General features: G+C 45.0%; 1 protein-coding gene across 1 annotated transcript; it reads left to right on the forward strand.

Annotated features, from left to right (window-relative positions):
• The first annotated feature begins 272 nt into the window (after positions 1–272).
• On the forward strand, positions 273–21676 carry LOC145396288 (uncharacterized). Its single transcript, XM_080269689.1, has 3 exons — positions 273–338; positions 815–994; positions 21155–21676. Exons 1-3 carry the CDS (start codon positions 294–296, stop codon positions 21665–21667), a joined length of 738 nt encoding a protein of 245 aa, XP_080125815.1. The 5' UTR covers positions 273–293; the 3' UTR covers positions 21668–21676.
• Positions 21677–21896: the final 220 nt, after the last annotated feature.

Here is a 21896-nt window from a genome sequence, read left to right on the forward strand (position 1 = left end):
ATCTCCCGGCGACTCTCCCTCTCACTAGTAAAATTAACGATTCGGAGGAACTGAGTCGAGCTGCACGGGATTCACACCAAGGAAAAAGAGGATTGACAACGCTGGTTGTACCAGCCATAAGTGTCTGCGATAGTACATTAGCACATAGTTGGCAGAGCCTCCAGCACTAATGTTTGTGTTAGTACGGACAGGTGCGTGAGGCCATCAGGACGGCCCTGGATGCACTGGCAGCGGAGACTGATGCCACACACACCCCCGCCCTTCCACCACACCCAGACCCGGCCTCCACTATCATGGACAAGATCAACACCATCACAAAGATGCCACAGCAAATAACAGTAAGTTACTACTGTCTCATGCTTCCCCACCAGTATTGTCTCCAAGTAGTAATATATTGCCAGTTTCCATAAGAATGTACTGATAGTGTCCCATTTAGAGGCGGTGGCTCAGTTGGTAGAGAGGTAGCCTGCAGTCCTACCAGACCCTGGTTCAAATACCCCTGGAGGAGGGACGGTTTAAGGATTTGAATTTCATAAAACAGACTTTACTGATCTACCAGAAGACCCGCCGACATGTCGCAAAAATACCCTCGCTAATACCAATACACCAGTCCTGCATAAGACAGCCCTAGCATGTATTCAATATGGGCGATGGATGTTGGCGCTGAAGTGGTGACATGTAGTGGTGTATGGTATGAAGGAGGACTGCTGAGCCTTGGGAGCAGGCTGTGAAGCCTATGCCCAGAGTCGGACACATAAAAAAAAAAAAAATATGGATGCTGTTTATATATACTAATGTATGGTACTGCCCACAGGTTGAGAACCTCCTGGAGATGAGTCAGCGCATCAAGACGCTGGTGGAGGATGGCCTGGTATTTGCCGTCCAAGAAGACCAAGGTGGCATCCGGTCCTCCAGGATAACCCTAGAAAATGACCAGATATACATGCACTGCCTTCAGGTTCAGCCGCCACCCCCCCACGCCCACACACTGCAGGTAACTCCACCACTGTGACATGTACCATCAACTCTCACCTGTCTGAGTCTTACCCCATATCTCCCACATATGCAATTATTTTTATCTTGCCTGTGTTATACTGTGCCCAGCAGCATGTTTCCTATGCACGTCAAACCACTGACTCACTCCCTCATCATCGCTTTTATACTCCATTCAACTTTTCTTCATCAGCGTTTATGTTATCATCAAACTCTTCTTCCTTAATGCATTTCACCTTCGTTTTATGTTGCACAACAGCCTGTTTGTTCTTCAGCATCAGTAGACTTGAAATGCTTCAGTGTTTGCAGTGTTTACGTAAAATCCTGTTTGTTCTTCAGCAACTGTAATCTTGAAATGCTTCAGTGTTTGCAGTGTTTACATAACATCCTGTTTGTTCTTCAGCATCAGTAGACTTGAAATGCTTCAGTGTTTGCAGTGTTTACATAACATCCTGTTTGTTCTTCAGCATCAGTAGACTTGAAATGCTTCAGTGTTTGCAGTGTTTATCACTGAGTTTCATCACAATAGTTTGTAATGGCAGTCATTCTGTAGTTCAAAGCAGTTATTGGTTGTGACCTCATTCACATTATTTATACAGTCATGCCCCATTCATCCGGATGTCCACCATCTTTACGATTCATAACCCGACGCTGTTATCTGGCTGTATTAAACCATTATATGTACATTTTTCCATTTTATCCAGATAAAATACTTGCAGTCCGGTGGAAATTTTGGCTGCAAGAACATTTTTGTTGGGCTGGACGGGATTAGCCCAGTGGCGCCACGCTGTCTGGCTGGGTAGTTCACCAAGTGTCTGCTAGGGACCCCCTCGGCCCTTCCCAGTTCCCACACATCAACCTTGTAGTGAACAGCTCCTCTCGTATAGTTACTATGGCAGCACAAGCGGTGGCTTTTGTGGTTATTCCCAACCTGCTTCAGGCCTTGCTGTTCCTTGCATGCCTCTTCCTAGGGTGTGTGATGATGGTCCTTCCACCACAGAAGAGGAAGAGGTATGGATGACCCTGCAGAAGAAGCAAGAGATCCTCGGTAAGATTGATGCGGGATGGTCGACTTCCCGCATCTTAAATAGTATGACCTGGTCCGCTGAACCCTGCATGACATCAGGAAATCCCATAACAAACTGACCCAGTACACAGCAGACTTTGGCGAGAGCAACAGCCGCAGTGCCAAATGGAAGGCTATGGGCATCCCCAGCATGCCAGTGTCAACCGTTCAACATTAACCTGGTACTGCCAGCAACGGGCTGCAGGCGTGCAAGTGCGTGGGACTGAGTTGAAAGGCGCTGCTGGGAAGTTTGCCCACCTTCACAATGTCCCTGACTTCAAGGCATCTGAAGGTTGGTTGTTCAGGGTCAAGCTTCAACATGGCCTTACAAATCGTACATCCAGTGGCGAAGCTGTGGACACTAGTGAGGAGGGGGAGGAGGAGTTTCATCAGGTTCTGTTAGGCTCGATTGAGGAGGGCCTCGCTTTCGGTCAAGTCTATAATGCTGACAATAATGGCCTCATCTATCATTCCCTGTAACCCAGTAAATCATTGACAACGCTGGGTGGTAACCATATAACCACACCATAGGGTCAGGTGCAGCCAGCTACAGTGCCGGTTAAATGGATGGAAATGCAAATGTGGCATCCACCCATAAACCAAACCACACTTTTCCCAGTGTCTGGCTGTGGTGAGGCACAGTCAGCCACAAGTGAGCACCAGTACACTGCATGGGATAACCCTGCAGGGATGGTTACTTGCCTGTGGTTGATGGGTCTGACCAGAAAGACTGGGGCTGATCCCACAACAACCTATCAGTGTACACAAAGCATCAGCTGTACCATGAACAACCTCAGTGGGGACTGAACAACCTCAGTGGGGACTGAACAACCTCAGTGGGCACTGAACAACCTCAGTGGGCACTGAACAACCTCAGTGGGCACTGAACAACATCAGTGGGGACTGAACAACCTCAGTGGTGACTGAACAACATCAGTGGGCACTGAACAACCTCGGTGGACACTGAACAACCTCAGTGGGCACTGAACATCAGTGGGCACTGAACAATCTCAGTGGGCACTGAACAACCTCAGTGGGGACTGAACAACCTCAGTGGGGACTGAACAACCTCAGTGGGAACTGAACAACCTCAGTGGGGACTGAACAACCTCAGTGGTGACTGAACAACCTCAGTGGTGACTGAACAACCTCAGTGGGCACTGAACAACATCAGTGGGCACTGAACAATCTCAGTGGGCACTGAACAACCTCAGTGGGGACTGAACAATCTCAGTGGGCACTGAACAACCTCAGTGGGGACTGAACAACCTCAGTGGTGACTGAACAACCTCAGTGGGAACTGAACAACATCAGTGGGCACTGAACAACCTCAGTGGGAACTGAACAACATCAGTGGGCACTGAGCAACATCAGTGGGCACTGAACAACCTCAGTGGGCACTGAACAACCTCAGTGGGCACTGAACAACATCAGTGGGCACTGAACAACCTCAGTGGGAACTGAACAACATCATTGGGCACTGAACAACCTCAGTGGGCACTGAGCAACCTCAGTGGGCACTGAACAACCTCGGTGGGCACTGAACAACCTCGGTGGGCACTGAACAACCTCGGTGGGCACTGAACAACCTCGGTGGGCACTGAACAACCTCAGTGGGGCTGAACAACCTCAGTGGGTATTTTGTGTACAAGTCCTGAGTCATTTGCTTTGATCCTTTTGACTAAGTAATCCAGAACTGGTTATGTTGAGGCAAATTAGAGGAAGACTCCAGCCCAGCACCTCAGACCAACTTTATGGGGCCAGGAAAGGCTTGTCATATACTATCTCCATTGTTCACCCTTAACCCGCGCCGTCCCGAGGACGTACTTCCACGTCCTCACGTTTTGTCACAGCCAGTCCCGAGGACGTACTTCAACGTCCTGCAATTGCAAGGTTCATAATTTCCACAAATTTCAAAATTCGCGGGAGATTTTCGTTTCGCCCGGGTACCCAAGCCTCCCCTACCTGCCGCCAGGCGGGCAGCGTCCTAGACCCCGCGTGACCCGCGCTCGCCCTTGTCTCGGTCACTCACCTGCCAGCAGTGACCCAGGTCAGACATGGCGCGGAAAGGTCTCTCAGATGAGCAAATTGCATCCGTCCTGGAAGCCTTCACTGGAGACAGTGATTCTCCACTCGATGATGATGTGGTGGATCGCGATTACGTCCAGCCAGAGGAAGAAATAAGTAGCAGTGATGAGGAGGTCCCTTCGCCCCGAAAATCGCGGTATGTGACATACCATAAGGCAAGAGAAGGCCAGGCTGCTCCCCAACCACGTGCACAGCTATCTCTCCATCACGATTCTGATCAGGACGAGGATGAGGACGATGAGGATGACGGAGGGCTAGGACGTGATATCGCCGAGTGGTTGGGAAAGGAAAAAATATCACCACGTGGATCAGAAGGTGGGGCGAGACGACACCTAAGGTATGGTTCAAGTACTTTGTCTGGGGAAGTAGCAAGTGGTGTGGTGGGATTGCTGGGAGAAAGGGAAAGTGTTGTGGCGGCAGTGCGGGGTGAAAGTGAGAGTGGTGTGGGGGTAGTGCGGGGTGAAGGGGCCATTGGTGGGAGGGAGGCAGCACGAGCACGTGGTGCTCGTAGGCCTAGGGGAGAGGAGGTTGAGTCACTCCCCAGCACTTCTTTCGCCCCTGAATATGCCCAAACTTCCTCCCCACAGCCCCAGGATGTGGGGAAAGGAAAGAAAGGGAAGGGAAAGGGTAAAGGAAAAGGGAGAGGGAAGAGAAGTGCGAGTGATGAGAGGCGCCGCTCTCCACCACCCCAACCTCCCCACCACCCTCACCTCCCCACCCTGACGAAGGGGACGATGGTGACGTGGCTGGAGACGGTGGTGTCACGTGGAACTGGGAGGATGGGAGTAATTTTACTCCCATCATTCACCAGTTCACTGAGGAGTGGCGGTCAGGTTGCACGGCTCCAGGTGTAAATGCTTGGTCGTCACGTTTAGATTTTTTCAATTTGTTTTTTGATGAGGCGTTTGTTGGGCGCATAGTAGAAGAGACGAATATATTTTCACAATCCCAGCGCCTTGAAAGTGAACGCCTAGGAACCACTAGCAAGCATGCAGAACAGTATGACTTTCCCGTGACTATATCAGAGATGTTCCTATTTTTGGCCCTGGTAATCTTGATGGGTGTGGTGAAGAAAAATCAAATTCCTGCCTATTGGACAACGGACCCAATCATCCTAACACCTTTCTTTGGAAAGGTGATGGGTCGTAATAGATTTCAGTTTATTCTCGGCCGCCTCCACTTTTTTGATGCAGATGATCCAGCCAATGCAAATAACACCGATAAAATGAGAAGAATTAGGCTGGTATTTGATCATTTACGGGAAATGTTCCGCTCCTCATTTTATCCCTACAGAGACCTCGTCATAGACGAGAGTCTTGTGTTGTGGAGAGGCAATATTTCCTTTAGGCAGTATATACCCAGCAAGAGACACCGTTTCGGGTTCAAGATCTTTGTTATGTGTGACTGTAAGACTGGTTATGTGCAAGACATAGTCTTGTACACGGGCGCACAGACAGATATAATAGAAGATCGGAGTATAGGACTCTCTGGGGCCGTGGTGAAGACAATGATAGAAGAGTACCTTCATCGTGGTCATGTTTTGTACCTGGACAACTGGTACACTAGCCCTCTTCTCGCTAGGTTCCTCCACCAACACGATACCGGAGTCTGTGGTACAGTCAAGAGAAACCGTCGCCATATGGTCAAGATAGGGAGGAAACTTGACAAGAATGAGGTGGTTTTCTTCCAGGCCAATAACATCCTGGCAACCCTGTGGAACCACAACAGGGAAGTTTGCCTCCTATCAACTGTTCACAGCCCCCTGATGCACCGCACAGACTCCGTGGATCACCGTAGCGAGAGGAGGCGCAACGTATGGAAACCAGAGTCTGTACTTGCCTATAATCTGAACATGAGGCAAGTTGATCAGTCAGACTCGATGATTTCAAGTGTTGACTGTGCCAGGACAACGATGAAGTGGTACAAGAAACTCTTTTTCCACTTGCTCGACATCACGGTCCTGAACGCCCACTACCTGCACGCAATGACCACCGGAGTATCCGAGACCTTTGAGGGGTTTGTGAGGGAGCTGGCACGTGAAATAATCGCCAAGCATGCCCAGGAAAGACCCCCACACCGCCCCCGCGCCCCCGTGCTGCTCAGACTCCCCTACGTCTTGCAGCCCGCCACTACCCCAGCGCAATCCCTTCCGAACCAAACCGTCGTAAACCCCAGCGTCGCTGCCATGTATGTAAGCACTCGACAGTCAGACCATCAACGCAGAGAAAAGACACAAGATACGAGTGTGTCGAGTGCAATGTTGCGTTGTGCCTTCAGCCTTGTTTCAAGGAATATCATAATCTCGTACACTTCTGAAACTGTGTGGGAAGGCGAAATGACGCTCATGATAATGGTAAGGCCAGTCAGTAGGTGCTAAGTCAAATATAAAGTTGAAACGGGTGTTATTTTTTCAGAAAAGTAATGTATAAGATGAGAATTAGTGTAAGTGGAAAGAATTGTTATCAAAACTACACCCACTGTGTAAATCTGGTCAGTAAATATGTGATAGCAAGGAAATAAAGTGGAAACGGGTGTAATGTTAGCATGAATAAAACGTATAAGTTGAACATTACTGTAAGTTGTCATAATTGATGTCACGAGTACACCCACATTCTGGTCAGTAAGTATGTGATAGGAATTATATACAGTGGATGATGTTGTAATGTTAGTAGTAAGGTATTTTATAAGTTGATTACTTGTGTAAGATGAAACAAATGATATCGCGATAACACTCCCTGTGTAAGTACGCGCAAATATGACACTAAGTTCCATCGTACGTTCAGAAATGATGTAATATCAATTATATCAAGTGTTTACATGTGCAATGTTAGTGTAGAATAATTATATAAGTAAAAAAATAGGTTGTAAGTTGAATTAGTTGTCATAGCGACTTCACCGTGTGTGTTACTATGCGCTAATATTACGCTATATATTTACGTAAGGCCTGAAATAATCTCAAAACAGTTATATAAAGTTGAAAAGTGTATAATAATATTAGAAAGGTATTATGTTAGTAGAAAAAGCACAATACGAGTTGAAACATCAGTCACAGCGAGTTCACTCACTACGTAATTTAGCGCTAGCATTACGCTAAATGTTATCAAAAGGCCTGTGAATACGTAAAAACAGTTCAATATATTGTAAAATGGTAAAATGTTATTGTAGAAGTATTATGTAAGTAAAAAAAAATATATGTATCATGATTTTAGAATGTTAGCGATTCATGGGAACCAAGTTGGCGGATTTTGCTCGTTTCTCACGATGGTACAATGGTTATTTCTGCTCTATTTTTGTATAAAATCCAATATACTCTTTTATCACATGTTTTTATGTTTGTAATAAATTCATTTCTACTTACTTTCATTGGTTTCCCAAACTTATAATACCATAGAAAACGTTTGATGCTCACACCGCATAGGGAGAACACGGGACCAGGTGGGACGAACGCAATACCTGGTTAAGCTAATTAGGGACCCCAGGGACCACTTTCGTTGCCACCGGCCATTGTTTCTGACCAAAAGCGAAAGTTTAAGCAAAAAAAAAAAAGGTCGAAAATTGCCCGGGATTGGGGGGTACCAGTGGTCGAAAAGTTGCCGGGACGGGGCGGGTTAAACTAACTTGGGTTTTGAGGTGATAAAGCTTCTTTTCAAAGCAACGTGTCAATTATAGTAAAAAGAAAGTTGGTCTTACCTTGAAGGCTGACTTACACCGCTGACGACAGCAGTTACATCAAGCTGTTTGCCACTCGTTGTCCACACCTTTGCTCCTCGTTCAACTTCTCATTATCGTCCATGTCTTCACCTTTTTCAGCGTCTTTACTCCAACCATTTTCAGTTTCAATATATTGTCATAGCCTCAATATATATCAGTTTGTGAGAGACTAACGAGGAGAGTATGTGAGTGAGGTGCAGGGGGAGAAGCTGAGGATGAGATGGAGGGATGGAGTAGAGATGTATATGTGAGAGGGGGTGTGAGCTGGGGGGAGGGCCGTGCAATGGCGGCAGACAGGGAGAAGATGGTGATTTGTTTGTGGCCACCCCTTACGGGATCAAGGCGTCTGGCAGTAGGTAACCAAAACATTGGATACTACCAATATTACTATACTCTTTTCACTCTAACTTGGCCAAGATTTTCAAAGTTTTTCAGCTTGTTTCTTAGTTCAGTGGCAGAATGAGACAATGCTATGGCCCTACATCCTTTCCCTAGCACTTCTTTGTGACTATATAGCATCATAAAAAGACAGTACTATGACTCTACATCCTTTCCACAGCACTTCTGTGTGACTAGCATCATAAAAAGACAACACTATGGCTCTATATCCTTTCCATAGCACTTCTTTGTGACTAGCATCATAAAAAGACAATACTATGGCTCTATATCCTTTCCATAGCACTTCTTTGTGACTAGCATCATAAAAAGACAATACTATGGCTCTACATCCTTTCCATAGCACTTCTTTGTGACTAGCATCATAAAAAGACAGTATTATGGCTCTATATCCTTTCCACAGCACTTCTTTGTGGCTAGCATCATCCTCCACCATCGTCATCATCATCATCATCATCATCATTGGCACCTCCTTTCCCACCTTAGGGCAGGGTGAGGAGTAGCAATCTCCAGACAGCCCAAATTTGCTCAGACCAATGGGCCACGCTTCCATTCGCTCATCATTCAGGCCCCCGGAATCCCGGCTCTAACTGATACCCCCAAAACATTCACTACGTTCTGTAGCTTCACGTAAACATATCGGATTGAGTCAATCCGGACGCTGACACGTTAAAAAAGGGTTGCCAAAATCCCTGATCATGCACTTCTCACAACATTCATCCAGCCAGCTCGATCTCTTGTCAGTTCCCTAACCTCAACGACTTCCAAACCTCTCTTCCTCACACACTCATCCACCATATCTCTCCACCTTCTCCTTGACCTACCTTGCCTCCTCCCTTCTTCAAATTCGCTCAGATATACAGTACCTTTTTCACCACTCTATTATTATCCATTCTCTTCACATGCCCATACCATCTCAGTACACTCTTTTCGATTCTGGTGCCCACAGACTTCGTTACTCCGCAACTTCCATGAATCACATTATTTCGTATCCTTTCCACCCTGTGTACTCCACATACATTCCTCAGCAGTCCCATCTCCAGTGCTCTCACTCCTGACTTTTCATTTACATGCCACGCCACAGTCGTACATCCATATGTTAAAGTTGGCACTAACACTCCTTCATGTAAGCCCCGTGCAGCTGCAACACCCAAGCCTCTGTTTATCAAGGCCTTCATTGCACCAGCTACTTTCCTTCCTTGTGTCACTCTACTTTCCACTTCTTTTGCACATTTTCCTCTCTTTTCTATCACTGTACCCAGGTATTTGAACTCTCTCTCTCTCTCCAATTCCAGTCTCTCTCCATTCACTGTAACATCACACTGTGAGTCACCTTCTCTCTCAGGAACCATCACTTTACTCTTGTCTACATTTATTCTCAAGGCACGACACTCACAGACATCAGCAAAACTCAGCACTAGCCTACCAAGTTCTTGTCAGGTACTTGCAAGCAGTACTGCATCATCAGCATACAATAAATATGAGATATTCCATCCATCACCATTCATTACCAACGCCATCCCTCTCCATTACTTGTGTTTTTACTTCTCTCATCACCCCATCCATATATATATATATATATATATATATATATATATATATATATATATATATATATATATATATATATATATATATATATATATATATACTGTATATATATATATATATATATATATATATATATATATATATATATATATATATATATATATTGTTACGGAACAGAGAAAGATAATGTACACTTTAAGTGAGAATACGAAGAGTCACTACTGTCCCGTAAAGTTCCAGGTTCAAAACAAAAGAGTTAGGTAAAATTACAAGTTAAAGTTTAATGCTTAAATTAACAACAAAACATTCAGGACTCATAAGGATAATGTAATGGCAAATAAACAGGTTAAATATATGGATAACTGCAATAGCCTCTATTAACACGAAATTAGCAAGAGTAAATTTATCTAAGTCAGCCCTGATAAAATGAGATACCAGATAATACTCAGTGAATGCCAGATAAATTATTACAGATACAAACTATTATCAAAAATGACTGACAAAGAACCCTACATAAATTACAAAAAACTTCACTAGGCCTACAAATCAACACCTTATGCTATACAGTACAAGTAAAAATGCAACAACAGTTATACTCAAATTACACACAGCTGCTAGATGTTTGGAGATTTCTTGAGCACTCACAATAATAATATCTGTACAGGGGAGGACAGAGATGTGAACAAAATGAGGAGCAGATCTAAGTGGCAATGATGCAGAGACTGAGCTCATTATATAGGGGCCGGCAGAGCCTGACACAACTTGTAAGAGGGACGCGCAAATGAAGCGATGGGGACAAACGGTCGACAATCCCGCACTGAATAACAGAAAGGACGACTTACTCTACTATAACGGTAGAAGGGGGGGACTGAGGCAGAACACGCTCGTGATCAAACATGCAGCAACTGTGCGTTAAAATTACACAAAGGATGATGAAATCATAGGCTATGTAGCACCTCCCCACAAAGAAAAAAGAAATTTACAAAGGAAATTTCTTATTACTCTAAAACAATCTGTACATGGCATTACAGAACATGCAAATGTCTTTCCTAATGTTACAAAACATGAGATCTCCCTAGCACGTTCAGTCATAGGTACTTGCCAGTATCCCTTTAACAAATCAAACTTACTTATGTACCTAGCCTTTCCGATCTTGTCTATGCAATCTTCCACACGAGGGAGAGGATAAGTGTCTGTTTTGGTTATCTGATTAACACGTCTGTAGTCAATGCAAAGCCGCTGTGACCCACCTGGCTTAGGGACCAGAGTGACAGGAGAACTCCACTCGCTCTGACAGGGCTCAATCATCTTGTGGTCCAACAGGTAGCCAAGCTCCTTCTGGATGAGAGGAACTTTCACTGGGTTCACACGGTAAGGAGGCAATTTAATTGGCTTTGCGTCTCCAACATCGACATCATGCATCAACACAGTGGTTCTTCCTGGAGTGGCACGGAACACTTGCGGGTACTCCTGCAGTAATGCCAAAAACTCCTGCCTTTCCTTGGGTGGTAGATGAGAAAGCTTAGTCTGGAGATCATTCATGATATCAGGATTCTTCCCCAAACTATCACTCAGGCTCATACTGCATGGGAGAGCTTCACTTGCAGACTCGGGTGGAACAGCTACAGTGCAGACTGGATTATTTTCGTCCCGCCTGTGATATAACTTTAGCATGTTGATGTGACACAGTTGCTTGCTCTTTCTACGATCTGGTGTGGCGATGACATAGTTGACATCACTGAGTTTCTTCTCCACGAAATAAGGACCACTAAACTTGGCTTGAAGAGGTTGCCCATGAACTGATAGCAGAATCAAAACCTGATCTCCTGGCTGAAAGTGGCGTAACCTGGACTTCTTATCATACCAAGTCTTCATCTTCTCCTGAGCAGCTCCTAAATTCTCTCTTGCCAGCTGTAAAGCAGTGGACAGCCGTTCTTTGAACTTCATCACATACTCCAGCAGGTTGACGTCATCTTCCTCCGACAGCCAGCATTCCTTGAGTAACTTAAGGGGTCCTCTTACTTCATGGCCAAACAGTAGTTCAAAAGGTGAGAAGCCCAGTGATTCATTTGGAGATTCTCTTGCAGCAAATACAACGAATGGAAGACCTTTATCCCAGTCTTTCTGATGTTCCAAACAGTATTTCTTGAGCATCGATTTGAGTGTTTGATGATATCTCTCCAACGCTCCTTGGGTCTGGGGATGGTAAGCTGAAGACGTGATCTGGGTGATGCCCAACTCTTTCAGAGACTGCTTGAAAACATTTGACATGAAATTACTTCCCCGGTCTGACTGTACCTCCTTAGGCAGACCAAACTTTGTGAAGAACCCTAGCATTTCCTTAACCACGTTCTTTGCTGAGATGTTTCTAAGTGGAATGGCTTCAGGATAACGAGTAGCCATATCAATCATGGTCAACACATAAGAAAATCCTGAAGAAGTCTTAGGAAGAGGGCCCACAATATCCACCAACACACGGGTGAAAGGCGCCTCAAAAGGAGGAATGGGAACTAGAGGTGCAACCTTTTCGGTCTGATTACACTTCCCCACAACTTGACAGGTGTGACAAGACTTACAATACCAGGAAACATCCCTGAAGATACCTGGCCAGTAAAAGTGTTTCAAAATGCGTGCCACAGTCTTCCTCACTCCAAGGTGTCCTGCCAAACTGGAATCATGAGCCACTCTAATGATATCCTGCCTACAAACACGAGGGATGACAACTTGATGTACAACCTCCCATTCACAGTCGGCTGATGCTGTTGGGGGTCTCCACTTCCTCATAAGTACTCCTGACTTTACATAATAACAAGTAGAAGCACCGGCTGACTCTTCCTCACTGTCAGCAGAGTTAGCTAGACCATTCAACTCAGGGTCAGCAACCTGCAACTCAATCAACTCTTGACGGGACAAATTATCAACACTACGGGGTACTGCCTCATCTGGTGAGTGGTCCAAATTAGCAAGAAAAGTGTCAGCTAGGATAACATCATCATCATCATTATCCTCTAAATCACCAGTAACTTTAGACTTAGCCCTAGTGACAGCACATGCAGGGAACACATCAGGGACATCACAATCCTGGGCCGCAGCCACTGGCTCACCAGACAACTGAGGAGCTGGACACACTTGACTTCCACCAATATCATTTCCAAGTAAGAAAGTTACACCTGACATTGGGAGTGTCTCAACCAACCCAACCATAACGGAACCATTAACAAAACCAGACTCTAAATTCACTCTGCACAGAGGAACAGAGAAGTAATTATTCCCTACACCTTGTAAGATTACAGTTTCATCAGAGGAATTAACATTAGAGCCTAGAACACTGGTCAGCATAAGGGATTGGCAAGCACCTGTATCACGATATATTTTAACTGATTTCCTGTCATTACTGTCCAGAGGACTGACAAAACCATCAGACAGGAAATTAGCACATGAACTCTTGAGAGTGTCACCCACGTTACTGCTCAAAAGAGGAGCTCCATCATGAGAATTTAAGTTACCCCTCAAAGCAGGTTCAGTCAACTCAGTTAAAGAATTCTGGGAACTCTCAAGAGTGGACACTAGACCAATTGACTGAATATTTAAAGACTCCTTTTTGTTCACATCACGCTGTCTCCTGAAACATCTCTCCGTAGTATGACCAAGCTTACTACAATAAGTACATTTACTTTTCTGAAATCTAGAGGTGAAGCTGGTATTTACTTCCTGAGAAACATCATCTTTATTTTCTTTCCTGTTACCTGTACTCTGAGTAGAGGCAACGTACTTACTCTCAGCTTTCCCTTTTTCTCTAGAATATCTCTTGTGAGTGAGAACATACTCATCAGCTAAAACTGCAGCATCAGACAAATTATCTATTCTTTTCTCATCAAGATATAGGCTTACATCTTTATAAATACACCTTTTGAAATCCTCCAGCAAAATCATCTGCTTAAATTTACCAAAATCAGAATCCACATTCTTAGAATTTAACCACTGCTCTAACAGATCTTCTTTGATTTTTGCATACTCAACATGGGATTGCTTATCTTGCTTGTAAGTTGTCCTAAATTTTACTCTATTGGCTTCAGGAACAAGCTCATAGGCCTTAAGAATCAAGCTCTTAACTACATCATAATTATCAGACTGATCCTGAGGCAAAGATGCATAAGTTACTTGAGCTTTACCGGTGAGAACAGTTTGAAGGAGTACTGGCCAATACTCCTTAGGCCAATTAAAACCTGTAGCTACCCTCTCAAACAACTGAAAATACTTTGTTAAATCAGATTCATTAAAAGGAGGGACAAGTTTAACATTTTTAGCCACATCAAAATCATCAGAGCTAGATGATCCAGTTCCACCTTGTTTCATGCGATACTCATGGTCTGCCTGAATCCTGGCAAGTTCAATTTGTGCCTGAGCCTATACCTGTGCCTCTTCAATACGAGCATTTGCTTCCTTAACACGAGACTCCGCCTCCTTAGCCTTAGCCTCCTGCAGAGCTAGCTGTAACTTAGCTAATTCAATCTGCGTTTGCTCATTTGGAGGAGTTACATTAAACAAGCTTTTATTAATCATGCCAACAATTTGATCTTTAGAATGATGAGAGTGAACTGCAATTCCCAATTGTTGAGCAACAAGCTTAAGTTCATTCTTTGTTCTGTTTTCTATATCACACACTGTTTGCACATTTGACAAAAAATCTTTGGCTTCATCAAGTGTAGAAATAGTAGCCATTATGAATATATCACAGTCACAAAATATCAAACAATATCCTTATGATAATATCCTGAATATCCTGATATGAGGTCGCCAAATTTATGTTACGGAACAGAGAAAGATAATGTACACTTTAAGTGAGAATACGAAGAGTCACTACTGTCCCGTAAAGTTCCAGGTTCAAAACAAAAGAGTTAGGTAAAATTACAAGTTAAAGTTTAATGCTTAAATTAACAACAAAACATTCAGGACTCATAAGGATAATGTAATGGCAAATAAACAGGTTAAATATATGGATAACTGCAATAGCCTCTATTAACACGAAATTAGCAAGAGTAAATTTATCTAAGTCAGCCCTGATAAAATGAGATACCAGATAATACTCAGTGAATGCCAGATAAATTATTACAGATACAAACTATTATCAAAAATGACTGACAAAGAACCCTACATAAATTACAAAAAACTTCACTAGGCCTACAAATCAACACCTTATGCTATACAGTACAAGGAAAAAATGCAATAACAGTTATACTCAAATTACACACAGCTGCTAGATGTTTGGAGATTTCTTGAGCACTCACAATAATAATATCTGTACAGGGGAGGACAGAGATGTGAACAAAATGAGGAGCAGATCTAAGTGGCAATGATGCAGAGACTGAGCTCATTATATAGGGGCCGGCAGAGCCTGACACAACTTGTAAGAGGGACGCGCAAATGAAGCGATGGGGACAAACGGTCGACAATCCCGCACTGAATAACAGAAAGGACGACTTACTCTACTATAACGGTAGAAGGGGGGGACTGAGGCAGAACACGCTCGTGATGAAACATGCAGCAACTGTGCGTTAAAATTACACAAAGGATGATGAAATCATAGGCTATGTAACAATATATATATATATATATATATATATATATATATATATATATATATATAATATACATTGAACAACCATGGGGACATCACACATCCTTATCGCACGGCCACACCGATCGTGAACCATTAACTTAGATGCCCATTTACCCTTAAACACTCCTCACCACCATCATAAAAACTCTTGACAGCACCTAGCAGCTTACCATCTACACCATACATCCGCAAAACCTTCCACAATGCTTCTCTGTCTACTTTTGTCGTATGCTTTTTTCAGATCCTAGAATGCCATAAACACCTTATAATCCTTCTCACAAGCCTTCTTCTTTATCTGTCTCACTGTAAATATTTGATCCACAAGTCTCCTTCCATCCTGTTCATCACTCACTAGGACTTTTGATATCTCTCTTACTTTCTCTGTAGTTATTCTTACATATACCTTCCCTACCACACTAATAAGCTTATGCCACGATAATTCTTGCACTCACTTCGCTCACCTTTATTTTTGTACAGGGGTACAATCACAGCCTTTTTCCACTCTGCAGGCACAGTTTCACTCATCCATGCCTCCTTACATATCTCCAACAAGCACTTCATTCCACTCTGTCCACTACACTTAAGCATTTCTGCATACACCTCATAAACCCCAGCTGCTTTCCCATTTTTCAGCCGATTCACAGCGCTCTTCACCTGTGCGAGTGTCACGTCTCCTGGCACTGCATTCCTTCTCTGCACAACCCCAAAACCAATCATGTTTACAGCCGCTACGCAGCTGCCAATTTTAGGCCAGGTTAGAGTAAAATGAGTTTAGTTTAAGAGGTTCCTAGCACATCCTCTGTAGCTATTTAACCTAGTGCTTCTTTGTTACTTATCATATTTTACCTTAAATTGGCTAATAGTGTTGAAACATAAATAAAAAATGGCAGGGATAAGGCACTGAATAGGGAGGCTGCCAGAGATCGAGCAGCGTGGAAATCAGCCATTAGGTGACCAAGGCCAGCGCATGCATGTTGGATCCTTTATCAATAGTACAGTACTGGGAGTGTTATCTCAGGGATAAAGGACTGAATAGGGAGGCTGCCAGAGATCGAGCTGCATTGAAAGCCACCATCAGGTGTCCAAGGTAGACGCACTGAAGCAGGTTAGAGCCTTCATAAATGATACAATACTGAGAGTGTGGCATCAGGGGTAAAGGTCCATAGGGAGGCTGCCAGAGATCGAGCTGGGTGGAGAGCCGCCATTAGGTGACCAAGACAGATGCACTGAGGCAGGTTGGAGCCTTTATAAATGATACAATACTGAGAGTGTGACATCAGGGGTAAGGGAGTGAAAAGGAAGGCTGCCAGAGATTGAGCAGCGTGTAGAGTCGCCATTAGGTGACCAAGGCTGAGGCATTGCTGCTGGAGCCTTTATAAACAATACAAAGTGTGTGCATTCAGTAGTAATGCTAAGTCAGTCCACTTCTACACCAAAGTACAGTACATGCTTGGCTGTCATCAACCCTGGCAGGTACTTGCATCAGTCAAATGTAGCTAAACACTTGGTAACTACACAATTATCACGGAAAAGACATTCACCCACAGGTATACAGCACAGGCCAAGAAGCACGGCTAAATTACACTACCATTTTTTTATTGACCTGGGAGGAGGGCAGCGAAATGGCAGGGGATAGGGTGACATGGAGGCGATTTGTTGGGGGTGTGAGCTGGGAGAAGGGCAGCGAAATGGCAGGGGATAGGGTGACATGGAGGCGATTTGTTTGGGGTGTGAGCTGGTGGGAAAGGATACGAAATGGCAGGGGACAGGGTGACATGGAGGTAATTTGTTTGTGGCTACCCCTTAAAGGATTAAGGCATCTGGCAATAGATTAACAGACAGATAGATAAACTTGTCGTCATCATACCAACTTTACTCAATTTTTTGCCCATAAAATGAACTTGGGTTTTGAGCTAACAAGAGTCCTATTTTGCAATGTGTCAAAAAGAAAGTTAAGTCTCACCTTGGAGGATGTCAAGTACACGTATGATGGCAGCAGCTACATCACCTTGGAGGATGTCAAGTACACGTATGATGGCAGCAGCTACATCACCTTGGAGGATGTCAAGTACATGTATGATGGCAGCAGCTACATCACCTTGGAGGATGTCAAGTACACGTATGATGGCAGCAGCTACATCACCTTGGAGGTTGTCAAGTACACGTATGATGGCAGCAGCTACATCACCTTGGAGAATGTCAAGTACACGTATGATGGCAGCAGCTACATCAGGTTTCATACGCGTTGTCCACATCTTTGCTCCACCTCGTTCAACTTCTATCACCTTGTTCAACTTCTCTATCATCCATCTTCACCTCGTTCAAACTCAGTACTACAACTGTCCTCTGTTTCTCCTCCATATCAGTCGTGGCAAATCCTGAAAATAATAATAACAACAATTTTGTCCAAGGGAATTCATGGGTGCTCTAAGTGGCTGTACTTTTTGATGGTAAATCCAAATATGAAATCAGAGTTTTCCTCTCAGGCGTAGTATTCTTGTGACGCCACGTGTGCTGTGGCACACCTAATGTCTGACTTGGCTCGTATCTCTGACTGGGGTAAAAATAATCTTGTTTTTAATGCGTCAGAGACTCAGTTCTTACATCTATCAACCCGACAAAATCTTCCACATGTATACCCACTAATGTTTAATAATATTCAGCTTAATCCTGCATCATCCTTGAACATGCTTGGGGTTTCATTCACTCAGGACGTATCTTGGAAAGATCATATTACATCTCTTGTAAAATCTGCTTCCAAGAGATTGGGTGTGCTAAGCCGACTCCGTACCTTTTTTGCCCCTGCACAGCTGTTGACTTTATACACGGGTTTTATTCGCCCCTGTGCAGAGTATAACTCTCATGTGTGGGGAGGCTCCCCACATACAGCTCTTCTCAATAGGGTGGAGTCAAAGGCTTTTCGTCTCATTAACTCTCCTTCTCGTACTGGCTCCCTTCAACCTCTGTCACTTCGCCGCACTGTTGCATTTTTATCTCTTCTATTGCTACTTCAATGGTCACTGCTCCTCTCTACTGTCTGTATAAATCCCTCCACCTCTACGACGGGCGCGTAGCACCCGTCTAGCAGCAAACCCTCATCCCTTTTCTGTCCAACTCTCTAATGCAAGAGTTAACTGTTACTCCCAGTCCTTCATTTATGCAGCAGGTCAACTCTGGAACTGTCTCGCTCTGTCTGTATTTCCTACTTCCGACGATCTCCAGTTTTTCAAACACATAGTGGTAGGTGGTGGCAACCATCATCCACTCACTTGATGTAGTGCAGCCTGCTTCTTCCTTAGCCTTTATCATTCTTTTTCTGTGCCTGCCCTCCTCTCTTCCTATTTCTCCCATCTTTCGTGTCACTTCTTATTGCTTTTCTTTCCTTTACAGGTGGCTTTACATTGAGTGACAAGCCAAATGGTTTCCTGTAAGCCAAGAAACCATTTACAACGCTGGGTGGTAGCCATATAACCAAACCATACGTGCTCCCTACGTGTCAACAAGTGGGTTGGTGGAGGATTAGTGCCCCTCCCCGTAAAACAACTCACTCAAAGTCAAATGGCCACCTTCTTACGGGATTATGGCGTCTGGCAATAGACAGATAGATAGAAAGTGTGTCCAGGCATCTCGAAATGAACGGATCTTAAATTTGGCTCTCATTTGTATTTTGCTTTTTTTCTTGGAAGGAACGGTTTCCTGGCTCGTGGCCTTTGGTTCCTTCTTTCTTGCATTAAAAATAATATATATATATGTTCGTCATTTATCGTACTCAGGGAATACAAAATGAATTATATATAATTTTTTAATATTAGGCATAAAGTTTGCTATAAACTTAACACAGTGTATTGGTTTGGAGGTAAAGAACTGGTAATGGTGGGCGGCCATGCCTTTGGCTATTACGTCGGATAAATGGGCTATTACTGTCAGTGCAAAGACTTGTGTGGCATCTCGTCTGAGTGGACGCATTTTTACATCAAACCTATTTAGCTTCTTTATTGGTCAACATGACAGGATGTGGAGAAGGCATTGTGTATGTCCTGTGAGTGAGTTGGAAGATGACAGGCGTGGATGATGATGATGATGATGATGGTGGTGGTGGTGGTGGTGGTGGTGGTGGTGGAGAAGGCATTGTGTATGTCCTGTGAGTGAGTTGGAAGATGGCAGGCGTGGATGATGATGATGATGATGATGATGGTGGTGGTGGTGGTGGTGGAGAAGGCATTGTGTATGTCCTGTGAGTGAGTTGGAAGATGGCAGGCGTGGATGATGATGATGATGATGATGGTGGTGGTGGTGGTGGTGGTGGTGGAGAAGGCATTGTGTATGTCCTGTGAGTGAGTTGGAAGATGGCAGGCGTGGATGATGATGATGATGATGGTGGTGGTGGTGGTGGTGGTGGTGGAGAAGGCATTGTGTATGTCCTGTGAGTGAGTTGGAAGATGGCAGGCGTGGATGATGATGATGATGATGATGGTGGTGGTGGTGGTGGTGGTGATGGTGGTGATGGAGAAGGCATTGTGTATGTACTGTGAGTGAGTTGGAAGATGGCAGGCGTGGATGATGATGATGATGATGATGATGATGGCGGCGGCGGTGGTGGTGGTGGTGGTGGTGGAGAAGGCATTGTGTATGTACTGTGAGTGAATTGGAAGATGGCAGGGGTGGATGATGATGATGATGATGATGATGGTGGTGGTGGTGGTGGTGGTGGTGGTGATGGTGACGATGATGATGATGATGGTGGCTATGATGATGATGATAGTGATGATGATGATGATGATAGTGATGACGATGATGATGGCGGTGGTGTTGGTGGTGATGATTATGTTGATGATGATGATGATAGTGATGGTGATGATGATGGTGATGGTCATGATGATGATGGTGACGGTGGTGGTCATGATGATGGTGATGATGATGATGATGATAATGATGAGGGTGATTATGATGGTGATGATGGTGGTGGTGATGATGGTGGTGGTGATGATGATGATGGTGGTGATGATGATCGCGGCAGTGGTGGTGATGATGATCGCGGCAGTGGTGGTGATGATGATGATGATGGTGGTGGTGGTTGTGGTGGTGGTGGTTTTTGATGATCATAATGATGATGATGGTGGTGGTGATGATGATGATGATAATGATGATGGTGGTGGTGGTTGTGGTGGTGGTGGTGATGATGATGATGATGGTGGTGGTGGTTGTGGTGGTGGTGGTGATGATGATGATGATGGTGGTGGTGGTTGTGGTGGTGGTGGTGATGCGGCGGCGGTGGTCATGGTGATGATGATGATGATGGTGGTGTGGTGGTGGTGATGGCGGCTGCGGTGGTCATGATGATGATGATGGTGGTGATGATAATGATGATGATGGTGGTAGTGGTGGTGGTGGTGATGGCGGCGGCGGTGGTCATGATGATGATGATGATGGTGGTGATGATAATGATGATGATGATGGTAGTGGTGGTGGTGGTGATGGCGGCGGCGGTGGTCATGATGATGATGATGATGGTGGTGATGATAATGATGATGATGATGGTAGTGGTGGTGGTGGTGATGGCGGCGGCGGTGGTCATGGTGATGATGATGATGATGGTGGTGTGGTGGTGGTGATGGCGGCGGCGGCGGTGGTCATGATGATGATGATGGCTTACACTTCTCCTTCTTTCCTCCCTCCCTCCTCTTCCTTCCTGTCTCTGCCTCCGTGACTGACCTTGTTGTGTTGTGCAGGTGAGTGAGGTGCTGGGGGCCATGGACCCCTCCTCCACCCTGGTCCACCTGGACCTGGCATGGGGGGGGTCAACAAGAGGGCGGGTCCACATCCGGCTGAGTCCCAACACGCCTGCAGCACGGCAGTTTGTGCTGCTGTGTACCGGCCAGACCGGCGTCTCATACCGCAACACTAAATTACACCGCGTGTGGAACAAGGGCAGGCCGGGGGAGTGGGTGGAGGGTGGGGACTACGAAGGGAAGGGAGGGGCAGGAGGGGCAGGGATAATAGACATCAGTGGTGGGCAGTACCGGGAGTCAGGCAGGGCGGGGGACGTGAGGTGGGGGTGGTATGGTGGTGCTGCCACGGCTGCCCAGTTTGCCATCACCACCAGGGACTGTGAAGGTGTCGTGCCGTTCCCTACTGTCTTTGGTGAGGTGGTCAGCGGGCTGGAGGTGGTGAGGGCAGCAGCCAACCACAGTGACATCACACAGGTCACTGTGGTGGACTGTGGTATTGTGCTCAACCAATAGTTACTCTACTACATCAGTGTACTCTAATGTACATCCTTCATGATAATTGCATTACATTGTACATCATGTACTGTATGTACCCCCATGATTACTACCTCCATGTACAGCATTGTACTACCCTCATGTACTACTCCCATGCCTACTATACTATGCTGTACAGTACACATAAGGGTAGTACAGTACACATAAGGGTAGTACAGTACACTAGTACAGTACACATAAGGGTAGT

This window comes from Coenobita brevimanus, chromosome 36 (assembly GCF_032717465.1).
Source record: "Coenobita brevimanus isolate Jiangsu-jjx chromosome 36, ASM3271746v2, whole genome shotgun sequence".
Lineage (NCBI taxonomy): Eukaryota > Metazoa > Arthropoda > Malacostraca > Decapoda > Coenobitidae > Coenobita > Coenobita brevimanus.

Coding starts and splice junctions, on each gene's coding strand:
- LOC145396288 (XM_080269689.1), top strand. CDS start 294: ATGGACAAGATCAACACCATCACAAAGATGCCACAGCAAATAACA. Junction 339..814: donor AGATGCCACAGCAAATAACA/GTAAGTTACTAC, acceptor TACTGCCCACAG/GTTGAGAACCTCCTGGAGAT. Junction 995..21,154: donor CCCACGCCCACACACTGCAG/GTAACTCCACCA, acceptor TGTGTTGTGCAG/GTGAGTGAGGTGCTGGGGGC.